Raw genomic sequence first — 23776 nt, 5'->3', positions numbered from 1 at the left:
CCTTGTCTGCCTTGCCTGCCCTCCTCTGCCCTCCCCTCCCTCATTCAAACAAGTGGCTCTCCCAAGGAGTTTCTGGAAGCCGCTGTGAGTGGGGTAGTTGGGGGCAGGTGGTGGCCAGGTGCTGGGATCAGGAGTCCGGAGTCAAGAGTCAGGGAGGTTGGGGGGGGGGGGTGGTGAAGTCGGCTGAGCCTGGGTGTGGTCCCCCAAAAGTGGCAGAATGAGCTGAGGACTCTGGGTGCAGATCTCTTCCCTGGGTGGCCTGGGAGTGGGGCCATCTGGGGACCCCGTGAGTGCCTAGGGTGTGACAAGAGTTTGGGCAGGGGGCAGCCCGACAAGGTTGTTGAAGGCGGGGGCCGGGGATCCCAGTCCTGGGCTGGGGGCTGCCCCCGCCCCTGGCCTGGCTCCTGCCGCCAGTGCCGCCGGTGAAGCGCTGTTGACATGTCCTGAATTATTAAGCACGGGGTGGGCTCCGGAGCACATGCTGAGCGGAGCGGCTGGGGCTGCGCGGCGTGGCGGAGCAGCGCTCACTCCCTCGCTCGCTCGCTCGCAGGGACACACGCAGGGGCTGACAGCTGTGCTGGTGCTGATAAGGGAAGCCACAAGGAGACGATCGAGGAGAGAGACAAGCAGCAGCAGAGGCAGCAGCAGCAGAGGCAGCACGAGGGCTGCGGAGCTGCTGGGAGTGGGAGTGACTCCCCCACCTCGGGCCCCCACCCTGTCCCTGTCCTCCTCCCGCTTGCCCTGAGTTGAGGAGAGCGGCCGCTGCCACCACCGCCACTCCGGAGGGCACCGGGGGGCTGCCGGCCAGGGAGGGACAGGGGCAGGGAGGCTCTGGCCAGTCCCAGCAGCCGGGGACAGATGCCGATCGAGATTGTGTGCAAAATCAAATTTGCAGAGGAGGATGCGAAACCCAAGGAGAAGGAGGCAGGGGATGAGCAAAGCCTCCTGGGGGCTGCACGGGGGGCAGCAGCCCCCCGGGACCTGGCCACCTTTGCGAGCACCAGCACTCTGCACGGGCTGGGCCGGGCCTGTGGCCCAGGCCCCCATGGACTGCGCAGAACCCTGTGGGCACTGGCCCTACTCACCTCGCTGGCTGCCTTCCTGTACCAGGCGGCTGGCCTGGCCCGGGGCTACCTGACCCGGCCTCACCTGGTGGCAATGGACCCTGCTGCCCCAGCCCCGGTGGCTGGCTTCCCGGCCGTCACCCTCTGCAACATCAACCGCTTCCGGCACTCGGCGCTCAGCGACGCCGACATCTTCCACCTGGCCAATCTGACGGGGCTGCCCCCCAAAGACCGGGACGGGCACCGAGCCGCCGGCCTGCGCTACCCGGAGCCTGACATGGTAGACATCCTCAACCGCACTGGCCACCAGCTTGCCGACATGCTCAAGAGCTGCAACTTCAGTGGGCACCACTGTTCCGCCAGCAACTTCTCTGTGGTGAGTCCTGCCAGCTGGCCCGCCCGGCCTGGGGTGGCCGGAGGCCGGTGGGGGGGTGGGGGGGGGGGAGGTGGCGCGCAGGGGCATCCTCAACAGGGCTCTACAGGGCTTCCCTTCCTTCCGCCACCAGAGGCTGGCCTCGTGTCTCCCCCAAGCCCGGTGTTTCCCTCTAGCTCCCCAGCCGCGGAACAGGGGACACTCCTAGGGGCTCACCCTGGTGCTGCTGCGGCCGCTCCTCTTCTCGGCTCTGCTGCTGCTGCAGGGCCCAGGTCTGGGCCCGGGGGGCCCGGAGTGGGCCCGGGGTCCCCGAAGCTGGGCAGCTTGCAGGGAAGGAAGGGATGCACCGTGCCAAGGCCGGGCCGACTGACCCCCACTCATCTCTTGTTCCCTTTTTCCTCTGGATTCTTCTCCCCGCTGAATGAGGGTGTTGGGGATGGGGTGTCTGGGGGGCTCCAGCAAGAGAGGGACTCAGGGCTGCCTCCTGGGGAGCTGGCCCGACCGGCAGGCTGGATACAGACGATCTTGATCTTCGTGTACACTGGGTGCCAGTGTCTCTTCTCTGTCTCTGTGTCTCTCATACACACCCCCTTTCACAGACTCCCTCACACATCCCTCTTTCATGCTGCCCCTCCAGCCTCTCTCCCTTTCCCTCCCTCCGTTTCCTGGTTCTTGCTGTTCCCTTGCCCGGCTCTGGCTCTTACACTGAGAATCACTTATTCACTCCTATGTGCATGGCTCACCCTCACTGCAACCCAGCAACACACACACACACACACACACACACACATACACACACACACACACACACACACACCTACTGCTCAGGGACAGTTTTCTGCGCTCCCTCTCTCATACTCAGTGTCCCTGTCACCACACTCACATGCACACCTGCACACCCACACACCGAGAGCTACCCATTTCTATGCCCAGATCCCAGCTCTTACTTAGCTGCTGAGGACGAGGACAGGGTCACACTGTGGATGCCATCCCCTTTGTGATGCCCCCCGCCCATCTATCTTGATCCCTGCGCCCCATGCGGGGACTGCTGGTGCCATCTCTCACATGTGTGTGGACACAGACACACACACACACACACACTCTCTCATTGAGATCTGGAGTGTCGGCTTGGGCTGCCCTCCCATGCACACCTCCCACAGTCAGGTGTGAGCTCAGGGGGCGTGTCTTGTGTGCTGTCTGTCTGTCTGTCAGTCAGTGCTCCATTCACCCACACTCACAGGGTATCTATTATCCCTGGTGCTAGAGATCCCCGGTGCACGGTTGACTCCCAGCATTGTGTACATGTGTGTTTACATCCTTGTTACCACTGCCCAGTGCATATGCAAATACGTGGCGCCAACATGGTGCCCACTCCAGCCAGCCTCCAGTGGCCTGCCCCAGGGATGGGGAGGGCGCTTTCCTTCCTCTGGCCCAGGTTCCCATTCGCTCACTCACTGCCTCAGTACAGCAGGAAACGTGCCCCTACTAGGTTCCTCTCACCGCTACCCGTGCCTGCAGCCTCTGGGTCCTCCTGCCACTGGGTGTGGGGGCAGTTGTGTAGAAATGGAGGAAGGGGCAGGAAGGAGGGGTCGTCCTGGGTGGGGGGCACTGGGCTTTTGTGTGGCCACACACCCCTCTTCTAGGAAAAATCACTGCTCCCAAATCCGGGACTGCGAGAGTCCTCAAGAAGGAGGTGAGGTGTAGAGAGTGTGCATGTGGACTTCTGGGTCCATGGAGCCCCTCTGTCTGACATCCTCACCCCTCAGAGTTGGGGGGAGGGAGACACAGCCCAGTCCCAGCAGGTGTTGTTGGGGCAGAAATCAATGGGAGCTTTGTGTCCCTGTGCAGGGAATGGGGGGGGGGGTGGGTGTGGGTAGAAAGGAAAGGGGAAGTGTGTTGAAACCTCAGTGGGAAGGAGGGTGGCGGGGAGGGAGAGATGGGGAAGGGGGGAGTAAGGTGAGGGAAGCAGGGTTTCCTGCCTCGCTCTAGGAAAAGGAGGTGCCCGGAGGATCTGGGAACAGGGAGTCTCTGGGAATCCTGAGGATGGCTAAAGGGGAGGATGGGTGTCCAGCGGGCCCTTTCATACCCTGGGGCTGCAGACAGGAGGGCGACAGAAGTTTGTGGGTCTCAGCTTTGGGGCTGCGGCAGGCCCAAGAAGGGCGGAGGGGCAAAGCAAGCACTGGGGGACAGGAATTCCCCTTTAGAGCCTGCGTTCCCTGTCTCCCACCCAGTCTAGACCCCATATCCTTCTGCCCATCCCCCGTCTGCTGAGCGTAACTCTCCCTTGGACCTGGCCTTCGAGGGCTGAGTCTGCTGCAGATTCACCAGGGTCTGGGAGTGCGGGCTGGGATGGCGGTTCATGCCACACGGCCGTGGGGAAGATGAGGGTGTACCGCAGGGTGAGATCAGAGAAGGGGCAGGAGATGAACACAAGGGGTCTCTCAGGAGGACACGAGATCCACAACAGACCCTGCGGTAAGAACACGGAGCTCCTGGTGGGATCGATGGTGGGGAGACGGGTACGGGGATCCGCTGGCAGGGGACCTGCCAGGGTGTGAGTGGTGAGATGGTCAGTGACAAAGACAGGCTTTGGGGAAGGGGCTGGGATGTGTGTTCTGTGGCTTTCCCTGTTTCCTCCTTCCCACTCCCCACTCTGCTGTGACCTTTCCTCCAGAATCCAAGTTAATAAATGTCACATTTTCCAGCCTATTTTTACTCTGGGTAATGTGCCCTCCCCCAGTCCCCTAAGCTGCTGCTCTTGCTTCTGTTACCACTGCAGTCGCTTTCACCCCCACGCTCCCTAATACCCCCTCACCGACTCCCAGTCACTCGCCCAATCAACAGGAGCTCTGAGTGCCTACTGTGTACCTGCTCGGTGGTGCGGGGGGGGGGGGGGGGGGGAGAACAAAGAAGGGAAGCCCCAGTCCCCGGTCCTTGTCCTCAGGCAGCCTACACTCTCCTGCTGGAGCAGAGACAGGGACACTCAGAAGCTTAACCAACCATGCAAGAGTTAACCAGCCATGCAGGTGGGTGTCCTGAGCTGCCAGGATCAACTGCCAAAAGAGGTCCATGGGTAGTAAGAGCCCAGACAGAGAGGCCACTCTGGGCGGAAGAGGGCTGGGAAGGTTCACGGGGTGAGGCAGACCTGGGAGGTTTGGAGAGGAGGGGAGAGAGAGAGAGGAAAGAGCTCCTGGGCAGTGGGGGACACTCACCGCTCCACCCATGCTTCCTTCCACCTAGCTTACCCCGTCCGTTCTGTCCGTTCTCCTCTTCCCTTCCGGCTCCTTACTCAGTCTCGTACCCACCCACCCACTCCCACCTCGCCTCCTGCTCTCACCACCTATATGTTCTCTCCCTTCCTCCGATTCCCACCACCATCTGCTCCCCCCACCCTGGTGCTCCGAGCCCCATCCATACTTTCCCCATTGCGGCTTGCTTTCAGCCTGCCCACTTACTCGAAGGCAGAAATCACTCTCTCTCCCTGGGCTTCATCTCTTTAGCTGTAAAATGCAAGGGTGGCTCTAAAATTCAGCTTCTCCTCTCAGCTGGGGAATGTATGGCGGAGCAGTCAAGTGTGGTTTCTGGAGCCGGACCGTCTGGATCTGAACCTCGGCTCTCCCCTCTAAGCTGTGTGGCCTTGGAGAAGTCAAAAAGCTTCCGTGAGCTTTCGTTTGTTTCTACATCCAGTAAATGCAATATTAGAACCTAAACAAGGCGGGCAGTTGAGAGGATTAAAAAGATGGCCGAGAAGAACTCAGCACACTGCCTGGCGTGCACATAGTGTGTCCTCTGGAAGAGTCCACAATTGCAAGTGCCACTGCCCCAGCTTCCTGCTCTCTTACCTGTCGATTCCCAGCACCACCCGCGGTTGCCGACCCACATGCAGGCATCTTTGCTATTTGCCGTCTCCTGTCTTTCCCCCGGTCTTGATCCTCAGGCCCAGCCCCTCCCCTCCCCTGTTACAGCATTCCCGTGTTACCCACCCCTTCCAAATATTCACGCATGTGTGCGTGCGTGCATGCGTGTGCACAGACTCTCTCCAGATCGGTGCTCTCCCACAGAACATCTCTGGGATGATAGAAATGTATCCGTGCTGTCCAACATGGGAGTCACCAGCCACACTGGCCATTGAGCATCTGACATGTGATTCGTGTGACAGAGAAAATGAATTGTTCAATTCAGAGAGCCGCACGCGGGTAGTGGCAACCGTGGTGGACAGCACAGTTCTCAGTGGACCCAGGAACTAGGTTCAGACTGCAGGACTGGGCAGGGCTAGGAATTCCAGCCGGGGCCAGAGGATATGGGTGGCAGGTGTGGGCTCTGGTTGGAAGCTCTGGTGTCTACGATCTGGGCTGAGGTCCCAGGTTGAGCTGAGGATAGGGCCTGGGTCTGGAGACACGGAGGTGTCTGTTGACATCACATGAACCGATGCACCTTTCTTCCCAGGTGCAGGACATGACCTCAGTCTTTTCTCTTCCATTCTATTGTCTGGAAAATTGAGGCGTGGGGGAGGTGGAAAATCCTGGAGGAGGCAGGGGTAGGATGCAGCCCCTCTCTGTGGGTCGTCAGGGGTCCAGCCACTCCCTGGAGGGGCAGGTGACCAGGGACGTGTGGGCACTTCACTGTCCCCATTCCCTCTTGGCTCTCAGACCTCCCTCCCCCTCCCAACCCTCCTTCCCCACTCGCTGGTGACTGCCGTGACTATTAATCACTCGCCCTGTTCTCTTCCTCTCTACTAATCAGGCACAATTAGACAAGGCCTCTTCCAGCTGGGCAGTCCCCCTCCCTGCCCTCCTCCTTCCTCTCCCAGCCCCACCCCGGCTGCCAGCCAGGACAACTCAGAGGCAGGGGGGCAGCATGCATTCGGCCCTCTAGCCCTCCCTGGCTCCCCCATGCCAGATCCTGGCAATCCCCTGCCTTCGATCCCAGCTTCCTCCGAAGCTCACGGCTTCCTCCTAAGCCCGTTCCCTTCCCTGGTGTGGTCAGGGCGGTACTGATCAGCTCTGCCCTGCCTCCTCGGTTGTGGGAAGGCTACCCCATGAGCGTGACAACTCCATACCTTGGCTGCTGGCTCCTGAGGGCCTGAGGGTTGCCCCCTGCCCCCTCGACTCAGGAACGGACGGGCTTCCCTCTGAGGTTGGCGCAGGCCTCTTACCTACCAGACAAGCTTACCTCTTACCCTCACCCTCTGTCCAGCCCCTCTGCCCTGTCCTCTCTTAAGGCATGAATCTTGAGAACATTTAGTTCAACATCTAGTTCAGGGTTGTCCTGCCTTCAGGAGCCAGGCAGGTCAGGTAGGGGAGGGCACACGTTAGGGAAGGGTGGGGTCTGAGCAGAAGGGAAGATCACTTATCCCCGAGGGGAGCCGCTGTCCCTCAGCCCCAGCTAACTCACGACCGGGTCGGGGATGCCCAGTGTTTGGGGGTGGGGGCAGGGTCTTCCAATTTGTCCAGGGAAGCCCAAGTCTTGATGATTTGAATAAAAATTTTCCTGACTTTAAGAAATATTTTGAGGGCTACCTACAAGTCACAGCTTGCAGAACCCAGTGTTTGCTCTCCCCACCGCCTGCCCCAGAGCTGGCTGCTGGCCCTCCTGGTGGCGGTGCCCTCAGTCTGGCTGCTTCCCATTGGCCACAAGTGGAATTGGTGGTGGGGGATTCAAGTGGTGTGGCCAAGCACCCAAGGGCGGGGGCTGTTATTGTTGCAGAGGACTATCTTCCAGGGCAGCGGGGAGGGCCAGGAGGGACCTGCCCCACCCGGCCCCACTCAGCAGCCCTGTGGCCTCTTCATTAATCAGGAATCAGCCCCGAGCTGGGCTCATTATCAGCTCAGCTTCTTGTGGCACTGCCGGAAGATGCTGATTAGCATTTGAAGAAATGGCCCCAGTATCCCCCTCCTGTCCTCCCCCTGTCTCCCCTACCCATGCTCCTTGCAGGATTCCCACCCTTGCCCTTTGGATTCCAGGGAGAAATCTTCTCCCTCTTGTGGCTGGCGGCAGGGCTGCCCCTGCCAGTCCCAGGCTAGGGGGCAGAAAGGAACAGGAATGGGTGGCAGGGAGGCAGGGGCATCCCAGGGAGCACTAGGAGGGCTGAGTTTCAGCGCTGCTCAGGTTGAGGCCCCTGAGTCAGTGGGTTCCACTGGGCGGGAGTGAGTGCAGGGTGGAGACAGGGTGGTCAAGGAGAGATGGACAGTCACCCTGGAGAGGGGAGGAGGGCAGCCTCAGGCTGGTGGGTTATCAGCGTTGCCCTGTCCTTCCATGCTCTCGGCAATGCCACCTCTGTCTCGTGGCGGGAGGTGGGGGCGGGGGGGGGACAGCCAGAACCTTGGTCAGGAGACCTGAGGGTTAGGGTCTTGGAGCCATCCAGATGAATCCAGATGAATGGGGGTGGGAAGGTGGGAGGAGGACAGAGACAAGGAGGGTGGAGAGGAGAAGGTTCAGAGTGCTGTGTGTTTCCAGAAAGGGGTTGGTGGGGGGAGTGTTTGCACTTCTTCCCCTGGCTCCCAAGCTGGGGACCCGCAGCGTTGGAAATCCAACCCCGGGCCCCCTCTAACGTTCACCATGCCCTTGGGACACCCGTTTGGGGTTGGAGGGGGAGCAGTTCCAGAGAGACAGGCATGGGCTGCAGCAGCCGAGGCGGCAGCGAGAGTTCAGAGAGGAGCCACGGGATGATTAAGGGGAAATGGAGGACTGATTTAGGAGGAAAGATTAAAGGAGCTAAATCCGTGGCGCTTGGCTCAGCGGTGACTAAGCGTGGACAGGATAATAGCTTACAAATGTGTGAAAGGTGTAAATACCAAATGGGGGGAGGGGAGGCGGCTCGGCAGGCCAGGGGAGCGGGGACGGGGACTGGTCAGGCCCCACGGGGGGAACTGGGGACTCCTGGGAGACTGCCCGGTAGGGCTGGCCCCTCTCCAGTGGGGGTGCAGTGGAGGGAAACGGGGTTGGGGCTCCCCAGGTTCCAAGCGGGTTGTCGGGGCGCAGCTTCGCGGGCCCGGTGCTGACCTCCACGTTCCACTCCCGCAACACAGAGGACCTGAGGTTCAAATCCCATCGGAGTCCGTCTGCGCCCCTCGGCCCCAGGCCTTTCCCGCCGCTCCCGGGCCCTCCAGCTGCCCCCAGAGAACTGTTCCCCCGGGCCCCCGCCCTGCCGTCCGGGCTTGCGCCCCCTCGGCCCTCCCCGGCCGCGGCGGGCGGCGGGAGGCGGTGTCTCCCTCCGCGGTGGAAGCCTCTGGCTTCTGCTGTGTGCGGAGGTCACTTTGCCGAGGAGCCGGGAGCCGGGGGAATGCAAATGAGGCAAACCCAGGGAGGAGAGCCGAGGCGCCCGGAGGAGACGGGAGGGAGGGCGCTCGGGCGCGGTGATGGATGCTTGCCCCGCGGGAGGGAGGAGGGGGCGGCGGGGAGCGCGCGGCGGTGGGTGCGGCCCTCGGGGTGCGGGTGGGCCCGGCCCGGATGCCCGGGTGCGTGTGCTGGGGTGGGGGGCGCACACCCACACACCCACCGCCACCTGCTCAGTCTTGGCCCGGGAACTCCCGCCCGGCCGTGGGTGTGTGCCGCACTGTGTCAACAAAACTCTCTAACGAATAACTTTGCGTCCAGGGGCGGCAATGTCAGGCAAGGGCTTCGTTACAAATTAAAAATATTCTCGCCTGGAAAACTGCCTTTCTAGGGTTTAAGGCCTAAGTGGTAGCTACCTGGGAGCAGGTTTACGGGTTTACCTGCTTGCTGGACACCCTGCGCGCTCCTCTCCCGTGGAAACGCGGCGCACTCCTGGAGTCACCGCATTCTTCTACGGCCCCAAGCTCTCCTGGCTCCCAGAGCGACCTCGGCCTGGAGTCACGCGGCCTTGACCGCCCCCTACTTCTCTTCCACCGCAGCTCACACATTTACATTTGAACAAACACTGCTCCCATTTCCTCCCGGACCTGGGAGCGGGCGCGCTTCGACCTTGGGGAGGAGGTTGCTCTGAAAAGCACCTGGCTGGCTGTGGGGGTGTGGTAGGGGAGGAGGCCAGGCCTGCTTGGGGGTGGGGGGGGGTGGGGGGTGGGCATTCTCCGGTCTGGACCGTGTGGCGGGAACCCAAGCCCTTCCGGTGCGGGTGAGTGAGCTTGCTCCGGGAAGCTCTACCCTCCAACCCCAATCCCCCTGCCGGAGGACTTGTGGGATTCCCGTCACAGCAATAGTCCCAGGCAGTAATGATCTGCCTATACGTGTGATTGTTCTATTTTGTTCCCGGCTGCTGTGCACCTGCCTCATAGTGTAGGTGGCTCGATAAACACGTTTTGAATGAATGAATCCCTTTGCAGCCAGACAGCAAACGCCTTCAGGGCAGAGACTGTCTGTTTTGTTCTCTGAACCATCCCCGGCACCAAGCACAGTGCCTGACACAGTGCACAGCCTCAAAGAATAGTGACGGGCACATAAATGCTGTTTTAACACCTGCCATTTCTTGAGCACCTACTATTTGCCAGTGCTGTGACGGGTGTGTATCATCACACAGTGGATATGAGCACAGGCTTGGGCATCGGACTGCCTGGTACCCTGCTGTGCCATGATATGCGACCCTGGCAGGTTCCCTACCCTCTTTGGGCTTCTAGTATTTTGTCTCGACAATGGGGATAAGAGACCTCTAGTGCAGGGTTTTTGTGGGAATTAAGGAGTGAATTTATATAAAGTGCCCAGGGCCATGCCTGACACAGAGTAAGCACTAAATAAATGTTAGATGTTGCTATGATTTATGTATATCATCTCTTACCTCATAACACAGATCTGAGAGGTTCAATGACTGAATCCGAATCCCACAGACAATATAGGCAGGCCTCAGATGTGAACCAGGCTGGGCTGCAGGCCTGTTCATTCAGTGCTGCTTCTCATCCGGTAGGAGAGCCGTATCCCTGTTCCCGGGGCGGGTGGTTCACTCTGACAGAGCCCCATCCCCTAAGAAGCACAGTCTCTCCCAAATTGCTGGGAGAGCCTTTACCAAGGTGCACGGTGCCCTGAGAATGGGACCAGTGGGAATCCAAGATCAAAATGCTACACCAATGTCAAGTATACTTCAATGAGGAAGAAAGAAAGAAAGAAAGAAAGAAAGAAAGAAAGAAAGAAAGAGAGAAAGAAAGAGAAAGAGAAAGAAAGAAAGAAAGAAAGAAAGAAAGAAAGAAAGAAAGAAAAAGAAAGAAAGAAAGAGAAAAAGAAAGAGCTGCACCATTTGGCAAGAAGTCCCATTCACAAATCTATACCCCATACCATACCCCTTCCCTTATCTTTCTTGAACACCCTACCACACCCCACTCTGAATTTATCTCTAATCCTCATAACTAACTTCAGGAGAAGTTACCACTTCCCTTTCACAGATGCGCAATCCTAGGCTCAGAGAGATTAAATCATGCATCCTTACCCAAGGTTACTTGTCAACGGTTGGTGGCATAGCCAGGATTTGAACCCTGTTCTGTAGGATTCCAAAACACGTGCCCCTTTCCCCATGTTATGAAGCTATGATATGTGTATCCATTTCCAGCACCCCCTCCAGTGGTCGATCTCTGCCCCAGGTTTTATTGGTCTCTATGACACTCTTGTTACTAATATTGAGGACTCATGTATATTATTTCACTCTGCAGATGCCTCTTTCATACACTTACAACCGCCCTATGAAATAAGTCAGGCAAGAATTTCTATTTCCACTTGACCGATGAGGAAACTGAGGTCCAGAGAAGTCAATAAATCACTTTACTAGCCAAGGTTACACAAGGCTGTCAGTGGTAGAGCTAAAGCTGACACCAGGGTCTGCTGACCCCTCAGGGGGGGTTAGAGGACAGTGTTGGGGCCAGTGGAGGAGAGGGACTGGACTCTGAATTTGCCCCGTCTTCCTATGTGCCTTTGGATACGTACCTTGCCACCCCTCTGTTGTGGCCTTTGCACGATGATGCCCTCTTCCTTCCCCATCGAGGAGGATAGAGAGGCAGGAGCCTTTGAACTTGGACACTTGGGCCACCCCTGAGTGTTGTTTCAAGAGCTGTTCGGCCTGGGGTGTTACTCACAGTCCAGAACGGATGAAGATGCACCCCCTTCCACTGGCCACCCCCACAGACTCCAGGGCACCACAGGGTTAAAGGGAATTCATTCCAGAGGCCTGAGTGAGAGGCCCAGGCCTGGACCACATCAGGGGAGGGCTGACGGAATGTGGGGCAGGAGGAAGCTCTTATGGAAAAGTTGGGGGGAGGGCGCCAGGGCCTTAGCAGAGGCAGGGTGCCCAGAAGGCAGTGGAGATAAAAGCCTAGGCTGCAGATTAGCTCTGGGATTAGCCCAGCCTTGGCTGCTTGGCTTCTTATCTCCTGGAGGCCCCTGGCCCTCTCCCCCACAGCTCTGAGCCCTGGCCCTGCTAATTGCCTGTTAACCCCGTGGGCTCTGTGACTGCAGGGAGGATGAGGGGTGGGGAGGGCCGGGGGTGCATGCAAGCCAGCCAAGGAGAGCTTTCCTGGGGGAAATGGGAGCTGTGGGTAGATGGAACCCAAGAGGCTGTGAGGAGCCACTGCTCAGAGTAGGGAGCTCAGAGAGGACAGATCCCTCCCAACCTCTGATGTTGTCCGGGGCAGACCTGGAGGAGGGGGCAGGGAGAAGGAGAGGGGGGCATGCCCGGAGAAGGGTTCCTGGCTTGGCAGCAGCAGTCTCAGGCCCAGGGGAGAGTCTAGTAGGAAGATAAGAGATGGGGACTGGACACCTCGGCTAGGATAAACAGGCTGCAGATGCAGAGGGCAAAGGAAAGGAAAGGACAGGGCGCAGCCAGGCCAATGGGAGAGGAAGACAGAGGCCAGGGGGATGGGCTGGCTGACAGAGGGCAAGGGACCGAGAAACAGAGGCCAGATGGGATAATTTATCAGATGCTGAGGACAGGCAGGCCAGGAGAATAGAGAAGGGCCGTGAGACACAGAGATCAGAGGGACAGAGACTAGGGAGTCAGACTCAGGCCAGGGTCCAGGCCAAGAAAGGGTGGGCTGGTCTGAGAGGGACAGGCGGAGGGCTGGCCAAAAGGAAAAGAAAGGACCCTTGGAAGGGTCCAAGGGTCCACACGCAGCACAGACAGATTCCCGTCTAGAAGCTTATTCAGCCCGGGGCCAGAGGGATTCTGGGAGGCCATGTGCTCAGCCTAGGGTCAGGAGGGCGGACCCAGGAGCTAAGGCAGAAAGCGAGGCGGGGGTGGGGGGGTGGGGGTGGGGGTGTGCAGACCAAAGGCAGAGGTAGGGGTCTGAGATGGGAGGGGTCTGGGATGGGAGATACAGAGGTAGGGGTCTGAGCCCCTAAGGCTGAGGGCTGGTAGTGGGTCATTTGGAGACAGACCCTCGGCCCACTCCGGCACATCCTAGCCTAGCACCTGCCCCTTTCCGCTGCGGGGCCCTGGACTCTCCTGTATGCATTCCCTCCTTCTGGGCCAGTCCATGGGGAAGAAAGCAGTGACCAGCCTGGGGGACCTTGAGGCAGAGCGGCCGTGCCGTCTCCATGGAAGAGGCTGTGGGCTGTGCCGCCACCAGGGTTCTGCCACTTAGGAGCTGGCAGTTCCACCCGCCGCTGCCTGCCTGGCCCGGGGACCGTCTCCGGGGCAACGCTCTGCTCTGCCCAGCGGTCGGGCCTGACCTGGGCTGCGCAAGTGGCCCGGCCCTGCCAGTCTGGCCTGTCCCTTCCCTGCAGAGTATCTCCATCAGACCCGGAGCACGTCCACCCACCGTCACCCCCACTCTGCACAACCCCCTCCAGGGCAGGGGTGCCAGGTAACCACCCCCCCTCCAAAGCCATTGTAGTCAAAGTCTTCCTGGTTACCCCTGCCCCACACAGGGCCGGGCTCAGTGTCATGCAGAATGGTCTGTGTGTACTTACCGGAGGTATTGAAAGGGAGGCTGCCCAAGGCCCGCCCAGGGTCAGGAGCCTACCAGAGTCATTTAGTCACCGGATACGCACCCGCCAGGTGTTTTATAAGCGCTAATTCTGCTTTGGCACTGGGCTCAGTTCCGTTCGGATCTCTTGTCGTTTACTGGCTGTGTGCCTTTAGTCAACTCACTTTCCCTCCCTGGGCTTCCTCACCATTAAATGGGGGCAACGATACTTTCCTCATGTGGTTTTCCAGAAGGCAAAGGAGAGCCCTTCTCAAAGGAGAAAATAAGTCAAAAGCACCATAGTGCAAGACCTTTGGTAGGGTTCACCTGGCACTCCTTCCCTCCACCTCACACCTTCTACGAGTTGTACTGGGGTCTGCGCAGGCCGAAATGGGCTCTGAGCCTCTCAGCTGCGGGGAGTCCACAGTCCTTCGGGCTGGGTCAGGCTGAGCTGTGGAGAGGCCGCGACGGTTCCTGGTGATCAGGGGGAGCCACCGGGGCGGTGCTGCACAACGGGGGTGGGGGGTAGCTCACTAAACCTAAACGGGTCCCCCATACAGTCCACGCCTTGTTTGGCCTCTCAGCTGGAGCATACACTCAAACCAGCGGCATCAGCAAGAGCTGATTCCAGCATCTTCTTGGCCCGAAGTAGGAAGAGGGCGGCCGCCTTGAGATTTGAGTCAAATACTTCTGTATTCTCCCCATCTACCCTTCCCACCCGCCCTGGGGACCCAGGAATCTTGCACCAAGCCCCTCTCCGGGTTCCCCTCCTTCCAGTAACACATTGTCAGAGCGCAGACCTAAAGTGGAGCTGTCCTACGGGACTCTCACCCGTTCATTTTGGGCCTTTCTACTTGAAGTACGGTCCACGTGCCAGCGGTTGTTAGAAATGCAGAATCTCTGTCTTGTCCCCCTCCCCTTGCCAACGCACACGACTGAACCAGAAACTGCATTTTAACAAGGTCCCCAGGTGCTTTGTGTACAATACAGTTTGAGAAGCAATGATCTTGGAGACCTTGGTAAATCAACCCATCTCTCTGAGCCTCAATTTCCTCATCTGATAGAGGGGGATGTGAGGATTCCATTGGAAAGAGCACGTTAAGCATTTAGTCAGTGCCTGGGCACAGCGAATGCTCTGGGACTGTCAGCCATGCCTACTCTTGCCCCACAGATAGACGTGCAGCATGGAGTGGGCAAGGCTGATACAGACAGGGTCAAGGACTGGAACCCAGAAATTGGTCAGGGGGAGAAGCAGGAGGGAGGGACAATGAACTGAGGGGCAGCAGATCTGGAGAACAAAGAATGAGGAAGGTGTGGGGCGCCTGGGTGGCTCAGCCTCTTGATTTCAGCTCAGGTCATGATTTCATGGTTCGTGAGTTGGAGCCCCACCTTGGGCTCTGCACTTACAGTGCAGAGACTGCTTGGGATTCTCTGTCTCCCTCTGTCTCTGCCCCTGCTCATGCCCCACCCTTCACTCACTCAAAATAAATAAACGTTAAAAAAAAATGAAAGGCTTAGAAACAGGTAGTCCCTGACCCCTTATCCCAAAAGAGAGGGTTAGCTTTCCAAAAAAAAAAAAAAAAAAAAAAAAAAGTGAGGAAGATGTACGGAAGTGGAATGGAAGGGAAGGAGGAAGTGGTGGGGGAGGGGACAGACGGGTGTTAAATCACTCACCTCTCTCATTTCTCACCTGTCTCATTTCAGCTGGTGGGACTGAGAGGGAGCTGGGGCTTGGGTTGGCAGGTGGCAGCTGTGGGTTGTGGGAACAGCTCAAGTCTTGCATCCAGATGAATTCCGCCTCTCCTACCGACTAGTTGACTGGTTGTGTGGCCTTGAGCAAGTCACATCACCTCTCTGAGCTGCAGTTTCCTGGTCTTTAAAAGCCAAGTAATTTAAATCTATCCATATCAGAGTTGCTGAGTGCATGAAATGGGGGTGGGGGGGTGGGGGTGGATGTAGCCATGATTTGTAAATTGCAAGGTGCTTGTTAGACACGTGTTTGTTTGAGGATCTGCAGGCAGGATATTTGGGTGACAGAAGACTTAACCCTGCTCCCCAGACAACGGTGCCCCAGGCCCCCAGTTCTTAGAAATCATCCTTCTCGCTGCCCACAACCCAGCCCCTCTCCCTTCTACACCCTTTCTCTGAAGCTAGGCATTTAGGATATCTTTTCCCCAACACCGCCCAAGCCTTTTCTCCCAGCTTTTACCAGCTGGAAATGTTTCCAAGGAGAGGGGAGAGGGAGCACGAGAGTGATTGAGGGCACTGACCCCTTGCCCCCAGGGAAGGTGCTGCCTGTGATGGGTTTGACCCGGGGGCTCGTCTCTGTGGGGTGAGCCTGGCAGCGGGGCACCTGCCTCCGCCTCTCTCTTGACCCCCGCTCCCCAGCTGCTGCGCAACGACCCCATCGCAGCTCCTGGCCGGCGGGGCTTCGGCATCCATCTCCGGGACGCCAGCGCCATCTGGTGTCCATTCTTGGGAACCCTCCGTAGTGGAAAAGAGCTTCGTTTGGTGTGTCAGTAACTGCTTATAAGCTTTCCTCCTGCCGGCCGCTGGGCCAGTGCTGGGGACACCAAACCCACTGCTCCTGTGCAGCATAAACCTCAGTGGGGGAGATGTTGACACTGAACAAGGACAACCAGATAAACAAGATAATCTCAGGTCTTGGTATACAATGAGCAAACCGATGAACACCTGCGGAGGATCACCCTAAGTGTGTGTGTGGTATATGTGCGTGTGTCTGAAGACGGGACACTTGGGGCGCCTGGGTGGCTCAGTCGGTTAAGCGTCCGATCTCGTCTCAGGTCATGCTCTCACAGTTCGTGGGTTCGAGCCCCGCGTCCGCTCCGTGCTGAAAGCTCAGAGCCTGGAGCCTGTTTCAGATTCTATGTCTCCCTCTCTCTCCCTGCCCCTCCCCTGTTCACGCTCTGTCTCTGTCTCAAAAGTAAATAAACATTTAAAAAAAATGAAGAGGGGGGCACTTAAGCTGAGACTTAAAAGACAGCTAACCATGCCAAAGGTGGGGGGAGGTGGCATTCCAGGAGGGAGAAATAAATGAACAAAGACCAGAGGAAGGAAAGGTGCTCCATGGGTTTGAATTTGTCAGAGATCTGGGGGTAGAGTGGCAGGAGAGGTCATGACACATGGCGATTTTTCAGGCTAGGGAAGGAGTTTGGCTTTATCCTCTGGGGAACGTTGGGCTCCAAGCCAGCAAGGGACTCAATTGGATCCCTGTACTTTACAATGGGCACTCTGGCTGCTGTGTGTGGGGGGGTGCCAGGAGCGAGAGGCAAGGGTGGCTGAAGGCAGACCAGTTAGGAGCCCGGAGCGAGGTGGGAGATGCTGGTGAAAGAGGGGACACAAGATGGAATGAAAGTGTTTGGATTCCAAATAGATTTCAGGAGTAGAGTTGCCCAGCTCAGATTCTGGATTGAATGTAGGAGTGAAGGAGAGGGGGAAAAGCCAGAGATTCTGACTTGAGAAATGGGGTAGATGGTGGGGCCCTTAAATCAGAGGGCCGGAGCACAGAAGATCGCAAGAGTTCTGCTATTGATACTCTAAGCTGGAGATGTCTTTTAATCAGCTAAGAGAGGATGTCAGTAGAAAATATAGAGCTTAGGGAAGAGGCTGGGCTGTAGAGTGGTTGCTGTTGGGCAGCGATGTCCAGGCAGGCAGGCCCTCTCACAGGACAGGGAGCCTTGAGCTGCAGGAATTGTCTTAGCTTCACCTCCTCTCTTCCTCTCTCTCACCCCCCTGCCCCAGGTGTATACTCGCTATGGGAAGTGTTATACCTTTAACGCGGATCCACAGAGTTCACTGCCCAGTCGGGCTGGGGGCATGGGCAGTGGCCTGGAGATCATGTTGGACATCCAGCAGGAGGAATACCTGCCCATCTGGAGAGAGACAAGTATGCAGGGAAAGGGACAGGGACCGATTTGGGGGCTCCAGCCTGGGCCCTCTGCCTGGGAGGGGTTTCCAAAGGTCCGCATCTCCACTGTGCAGATGAGACATCGTTTGAGGCCGGCATCCGAGTGCAGATCCATAGCCAAGAGGAGCCACCCTACATCCACCAGTTGGGCTTTGGCGTGTCCCCAGGCTTCCAAACCTTCGTGTCCTGCCAGGAACAGCGGGTGAGCACCTCCAGCTGGGCCCTGGATTGGACACTGGGCAGGGTCTTTGGGCCCAGAGGGGATGCTGACCAGACCTACCCTCCACTCCAGAAGCTCACAGGCCACCAGGCCACTCATGGACTTTGCTGAGGTTGTGGGCAATGGAGGGCCAGGTGGGCCTTTTGGGCATGACCCCATTATGCACCCCCTCTGCAGCTGACCTATCTGCCCCAGCCCTGGGGCAACTGCCGGGCAGAGAGCGGGCTCAGGGAGCCTGAGCTTCAGGGCTACTCAGCCTACAGTGTGTCTGCCTGCCGGCTGCGCTGTGAAAAGGAGGCCGTGCTTCAGCGCTGCCACTGCCGGATGGTGCACATGCCAGGTGGGCACCCTCCCCTCCCGCCAGCCCTCCGTGCCCCCCTGCCAGGCTCCAGAACCTCCAGGGGCAGAACACTGCTCATGTGCACGAGCAAGTGCATGTGTACAACAACATGTGTGCGTGTCTACACTCACGTGAGTGTATGCGTATGTGTTTGGGACTTTATAAATGTTTTCACGTGTGCATATGGCAATGCACGCATGCATGTTTGTGGGCCTGTTGATGCGCACTTCTGCATACGTGGGCTTACGTACATTTGGGCTTGTGTATTTGAGGCGGTTGTGTGCATGTGCTGGTACACATGCGTACAGATGTGTGTGCATGTGTGCATGCAGGCAATGTGCATTCGTTTGATGCACATATGCATGTGTACATTTTCGGGCGTACATGCACGAGCATGTGTACGCTCATGCATGTACAGGGATGTGCAAACATGTACGTCTGTGCGCGCGCATGTGCGTGCCCGCATTTGGGAGCGTGGTGGGGGAGAGGGGGTGGAACCATAGACTCCAGGAATAATCTTCTCTCCTTTCAGGCAATGAGACCATCTGCCCGCCAAATATCTACATCGAGTGTGCCGACCACACACTGGGTCCGTGCTGCCTTCTCCCCTCCCCTGCCTCTCCATCGCCTCCCTCTTCACCCCCCCTGTCTGCTGTTCTCCTCATTGCCTTGGCCCCCTTCCTCCTATTCTCTCCCTGGACACTCCCTCCAGGGTTGAGCCTTATCCCATACCTCCAGGGGGTCTGAGGACTTTGCAGGTGTGGACACTTGGGTAAGTGGAGGCAGCAGGGTAGGGGTTGCAGAAAAACCAGGACTGGGAGTGAAGGGTTGGGTTTCTGTTGTGGCTCCACCAACGAGCTCACCCTCTCTGGGGAAGCGAAATGACTTCTCTCTTGGTCTGAGGAAACATGCGCTGCTATCAGTGTGGGTAAGGCAAACCCCATCTGGCCATAGGTCTCACCTGGGTTGCGATTCACTCATTCTTTCCTCCATCCATCCATCCATCCATCCATTCATTCCTCTGCAGATGGTGGCAGCCTGGGCTGGTGCTGGAGGTGAGAGTGGGAACGAGAGGCCGCCCTCATGGAGCAAGGCTGTGAGCAGGCACCGTGCTGGCACAGGCACAGCCTTGGTCCTTGGATAGGGGAAACACAGGGGTGCTACAAGGCCCCAGGGATGGGCGTGCAGCTCCACCTGGGAAGGCAGGACATCCTTGGAGGAGGTGATAGATTGATTAGCTGAGATTTGAAGGGTGTGGAAGAGTCAGCCTGGTGAAAAGGTGGGGACATGTTCTACGCAGTGGGAACAGTTCAGTGCTAAACATCTGTAGCCGGAAAGAGAGTTGGGAGGGGAATCACGGAAAGGTCAGTGTGGCTCGAGGCAGAGAACACAGGAGGTGGGGAGGGGGGAGGCAAGACTGGAAGAGGCTCTGGGAAGCCAACAATGGCTTAAGGCAAGGCAAGAATGCCATCTGATGTTATCAAGGTGACTCCGATTAGCTGTGGAGAAGGGATGATGGAAGTTAAGACCAGAAGCAGAGCAACCAGTCAGGTGAACACTGCAGTAATCCAGATGATGGGGCCCCCAGGGAGGGAGAGACATGACAGGAAGTGGAACTGAGACCTTCTCTGTCCCGCATTCCAACTGCGTCGGCCAAAGGGGCAGTGGGAGAGTGTTTAATGAAGGGGCAGATGTGTGAGCAGGGACTTTAGTTGTCCAGAATTTTGGGGTGTACTGTTAGGCAATGGGGAGCCACTGAAAGTTCTAGAGAGGTATTGGGATGATAAGGAGTGAATGCCATTTGCTGCTTTACAGGGTAAAGGAAGGGAGCGCCTCTGGGGCCCAGGCAGAGACATGTGGCTGTCCCAGAGGACGGGAACTCCGGCCACAAGAGGGGGAAGCAGTCTCAGCCAACCAATGGCCTGGTGGTGAGGAAGCTGGGGAAAGAAATATCCTGGCATCTCTCCCCTCCTTGCTCTCTGACCCTGCTGGGGTCTCCCACTGGCCAAACCCAACTCAAAGCCAGAAGACAAGGGAGTCTAGGTAATGCATTTGGCAGAGAGACCTGCCTCCTGGACACAGAGAAAAGTGGAGGAGAGTGGAGAGTGGATCTGAAGGGGGGAACAAAGAAAATCCAGCATATGAAACATAGCATCTGTCCTTCTGCCCATCTGTCCACCCATCCACCCACTCATCCATCTGCATATGTGAAAACATGCATATAATCCCATTCATCCGGCATCCTCTCCAAGCCCCGTGTGTGTCTGAGATCTCGTGTGAATGGCTCTGACGGATGGGCTGTGTCCTCCGTCTGCACCATGAGGACTCCTCAGCCCCAAAGGGCTAGGACACAGAAAGATAAGCCTGTAGGAGGGTGCTGGGGGGTTCTGCCCTCACCCACTTTCTTAGGTGGTCTGAAGCTGGTCCAGGAAGGAACTCCCAGCCAGTCCCCCTTAGGCAGTGCCAGGGTGGCCAGTAGAGGCCCTCAGTGAGGACCTGCCTGCCTCAGGACAGCCCCTTTGCCTTCTCCCTGCAGCCAGTGGGCCTCTGGGCCACCTGCCCCCCCTCCCCCCCCGCCACTGCAGTTGGTACCTCTGTGTTGCAGACTCCTTGGGTGGGGGCACCGAGGGCCCGTGTTTCTGCCCTACTCCCTGCAACCTGACCCGCTACGGGAAAGAAATCTCCATGGTCAGGATCCCCAACAGGGGCTCAGCCCGGTACCTGGCAAGGAAGTACAACCGCAACGAAACCTACATACGGTATGTGTGTGTGTGTGTGTGTGTGTGTGTGTGTGTGTGTGTGTCTTTAGTAGAGGCCACCTGCAACAGGCCTGGTCCATGATGGAGACTGGGAGTGGGCGTATCTTTCTTACTAATGAGTCTTCTGCCAGGAATGCCTTTCATGATCCCTTTCTTCTAATTAATCCCTACCCATCCCCCAAGTCACATCCTGTGTCCCCACCTCCAGGGATGCCCTTCTTGATCCAAACGCCTTTCTTCTGAGCCCCCACAGCACTCTGTACCTCTCTCGGTCATTGCACTTAATGGTTGTTTTACAGCCCTCTGCTTGTGTCTCCCCAACCCCCCCCCCCCCCACCCCAAGCAACCTGGGAGCCATTAAATGCACATTGAGAGAATGCTGTGCCAAGGGAGAGGGACAAGGTGGCCTTCAGGAGAGGCCTCATTGAGTCTTGGGTCTGGTCCCCTGCAGTCAATCTACAAAGGCTGAACATCCTGTGGGTGCCAGGGTACCAGGGTGTGGGTCCTGTGGGGACAGAGGTGATTACACCACAAAGCTCCTGCCACAATTTGTGGGTGAGGCCACGTTTGATAGTGAGGTGCTGATCGTCAGGCCTCCGCTGAGATTAATGGGCGGGGCAGGTGAAGCAGGGAAGGCATGTGTGGGGCCTCTGAGGACCCTGGGTGTGTGACAGGAGGAGACAGGGTGGGGGAGAGGCATCCCAACTAGAGAACTGTGGGATCATATACAGACCAGCCTGAGCAGTGGGGAGGCTGTGTGGAGAGAAGCAGGTAAGAAAGAAGTCTGGATAAGAAGGTGCAGATCACAGGCAGTCTTGGAAGTCTGGAAAAAGAATTTTGGGGTGTACTGTTAGGCAAAGGGGAGCCACTGAAAGTTCTAGAGAGGTATTGGGATGATACAGAGTGAATGCCATTTGCTGCCTTACAGAAGGCAGGAGGGGCTCCTTCAGGCCCAGGAGGTTTCTGTTTGTTTGTTTTTATTTTTGTGTTCGTTGTTTTAATGTTTATTTTTGAGAGAGTGCACGAGAGGGGGAGGTGCAGAGAGGGGGTGGGGGCAGCGGATCCAAAGTGGTCTCCACACTGATAGCAGACAGCCCTATGTGGGGCTCAAACTCATGAACTGTGAGATCATGACCTGAGCTGAAGCCAGACACTCGACCGACTGAGCCACCCAGGTGCCCCCAGGCCCAGGAGTTTCGTTTTGCTCTCCCAGGCCCTTGGCTAACCCTCAAAATATGAAACAGACATGCATCTGGGACTGTCTTCCCTCACAGCCTTTGGGAGTCTGAGGGTGGTCACCAGCTTCTTGGTGCAGGGGACTCAGATCAGGATGGCCCCACAGGGACACCCTGCTTCCTGTCTCCACAGGGAGAACTTCTTGGTCCTTGATGTCTTTTTTGAAGCCCTGACCTCCGAGGCCATGGAGCAGCGAGCGGCCTACGGCCTGTCAGCCCTTCTGGGTGAGACGAGGCCCTGACCCAGATTCCATGGGGGCAGATGAGCCCAGCCTGTGCCTCTGACCCTGCTCTTGTGCGCCCCAGGAGACCTCGGGGGACAGATGGGCCTATTCATCGGGGCCAGCATCCTCACCCTGCTGGAGATCCTGGACTATATCTATGAGGCAAGGGATGGGGGCCTGGTGGGGGCCACCCAGAGGGGGCGTGGAGGGTGGGAGGAGGGGCTGTGGGAAAAGCAGGGGGCAGTACAGTCTTCCTGGTGCAGCTGGCTTGGCCGCAAAGCCGGGGTTCTTGGCCAGGGTCTCCTGACTGGCTGGAAGGCTAGGGGGTGCTGAGGAGTCAGGAGAAGGGGATGGGTGGGGAGGATTGGGGAGTCCTAATGGGGGTTTGCTGGGGAAGCAAGTCCTACAAGGTGGACCTGGTGAGGCCTGCCCTTCTCCTCTACCAAGTTTCCTGAGCCCGCTGCTGTCCCCTCACTCTGAACCCCAAGGTGTCCTGGGACCGACTGAAGCGGGTGTGGCGTCGTCCCAAGACCCCCCTGCGGACCTCCACTGGGGGCATCTCCACCCTGGGGCTGCAGGAGCTGAAGGAGCAGGTGAGGGCGAGCTCTGCAGAGTGCAGCCGGTGCCCTCTCCCGAGACTGAAGGCCTCGGCAACTTCTGAACTAGCCTGGCCAAGCTCTTCCTGGGTTCCCTGGAAGCCCCTACCCTAGGGAGCGAGGAAAGGCTGGCTGCTGCGGGGTAGGGGGGGGGCGGCGGGGCATGGGGGCAGGGCTTGCATTCTCCACGTCCCGCTCCCTCTTTACCTTGCAGAGTCCATGCCCAAGCCGGGGCTGTGCTGAGGGTGGGGGAGCCAGCGGCCTGCTCCCCAACCACCACCACCCTCCTGGTCCCCGAGGAGGCCTCTTTGAAGACTTTGCTTGCTAGGATGGTGCTGTGTCTAAAAAGACCCAGGAGTCTGGGACCCCTCCCAGGATCCCCAACAGTCTCCTCCTGATCCTGGGACACAAGGCCAGGGCGTGACCCAAGGGGAGGGGGAGAGGGCGGTGCTCACTGGGAGGGTGGGGACTCAGTTCACCAGCTCTGGTGCCAGCTACTTTGCACAAGGGTCCTTCTTGTCCACACCTCCCACCCCCAGGCTGGTGCCCAGGGAGGGCTGGAGGGGAGGGAAGGAAAGGAGAGAGGGAGATGGAAGAAGGGGCCCACCCAGCAGGGGTGGAACCCCCTGTACATTTGTATATATTTAGGGAGGACAGGGTGGGGGTGGGGATACAGAAGTAGAAGCAGGGTGGGGCTTTGGGGGTGGGTGATTCAGGGACAGCCAGGGTCCCAGCCCTAGAATGTCAGCAGGAGAGGGAGAACCCCCAGGACTCAGGAGGGCTGGGCTGGTCCTACTTCCTGTCCCTCTCCAGGCCCAGCTCCCCTTTTTGCAGGGGGACTGGGTGGCCCAGCAGGCCTGGCCTAGCTCCCAATTTCCCCTGCCCCCACCCCACCTTCAGAGTCCCCTCCACAGGGAGCAGGCCGACCTATCAGACCTTGGCTGAGTTTGGGGGTGGGGAAGGGAGCCTTCCTGAATGGCCTCTCTGCCTCCAGTCTGGTTTTATAAGTGCTGACGAAACTGAGAATAAAGAGGCCTAAAGAACTTTCCGTGTGCACATATGACCAAGCTGTGAGCTGGGGCAGGGCTGGGCATCTCATGGCTTAGTCCCTGGGAAAGGAGACCGGGGCCCCAGCCAGGACAAGGGAGCCTCCATCCTTACCACCAGCCCTCCCAG

General features: G+C 58.1%; 1 protein-coding gene and 1 long non-coding RNA gene across 2 annotated transcripts; one reads left to right on the top strand and one right to left on the bottom strand.

Annotated features, from left to right (window-relative positions):
* Positions 1-202: 202 nt before the first annotated feature.
* ASIC4 (acid sensing ion channel subunit family member 4) lies at positions 203-23644 on the top strand. The gene is made up of 10 exons (XM_019445829.2): positions 203-1440; positions 17061-17205; positions 17301-17428; positions 17624-17786; positions 18319-18375; positions 20392-20545; positions 21914-22005; positions 22087-22166; positions 22493-22597; positions 22815-23644. The coding sequence occupies exons 1-10, from the start codon at positions 859-861 to the stop codon at positions 22926-22928; spliced, it is 1620 nt and encodes a 539-aa protein (XP_019301374.1). The 5' UTR covers positions 203-858; the 3' UTR covers positions 22929-23644.
* On the bottom strand, positions 1504-9364 carry LOC109265017 (uncharacterized). The gene is made up of 3 exons (XR_002078992.2): positions 9153-9364; positions 4893-5142; positions 1504-1760 (listed from the first exon to the last, which is right to left on the bottom strand). It is a non-coding gene; the product is annotated as an uncharacterized LOC109265017 (long non-coding RNA).
* Positions 23645-23776: the final 132 nt, after the last annotated feature.

This window comes from Panthera pardus, unplaced genomic scaffold (assembly GCF_024362965.1).
Source record: "Panthera pardus isolate Hobbes unplaced genomic scaffold, ASM2436296v1 HiC_scaffold_10, whole genome shotgun sequence".
In the NCBI taxonomy this organism is placed as follows: Eukaryota; Metazoa; Chordata; class Mammalia; order Carnivora; family Felidae; genus Panthera; species Panthera pardus.
The sequence above is the reverse complement of the archived record's forward strand: the minus strand, read 5'-3'. Positions and strand labels throughout refer to the sequence as shown.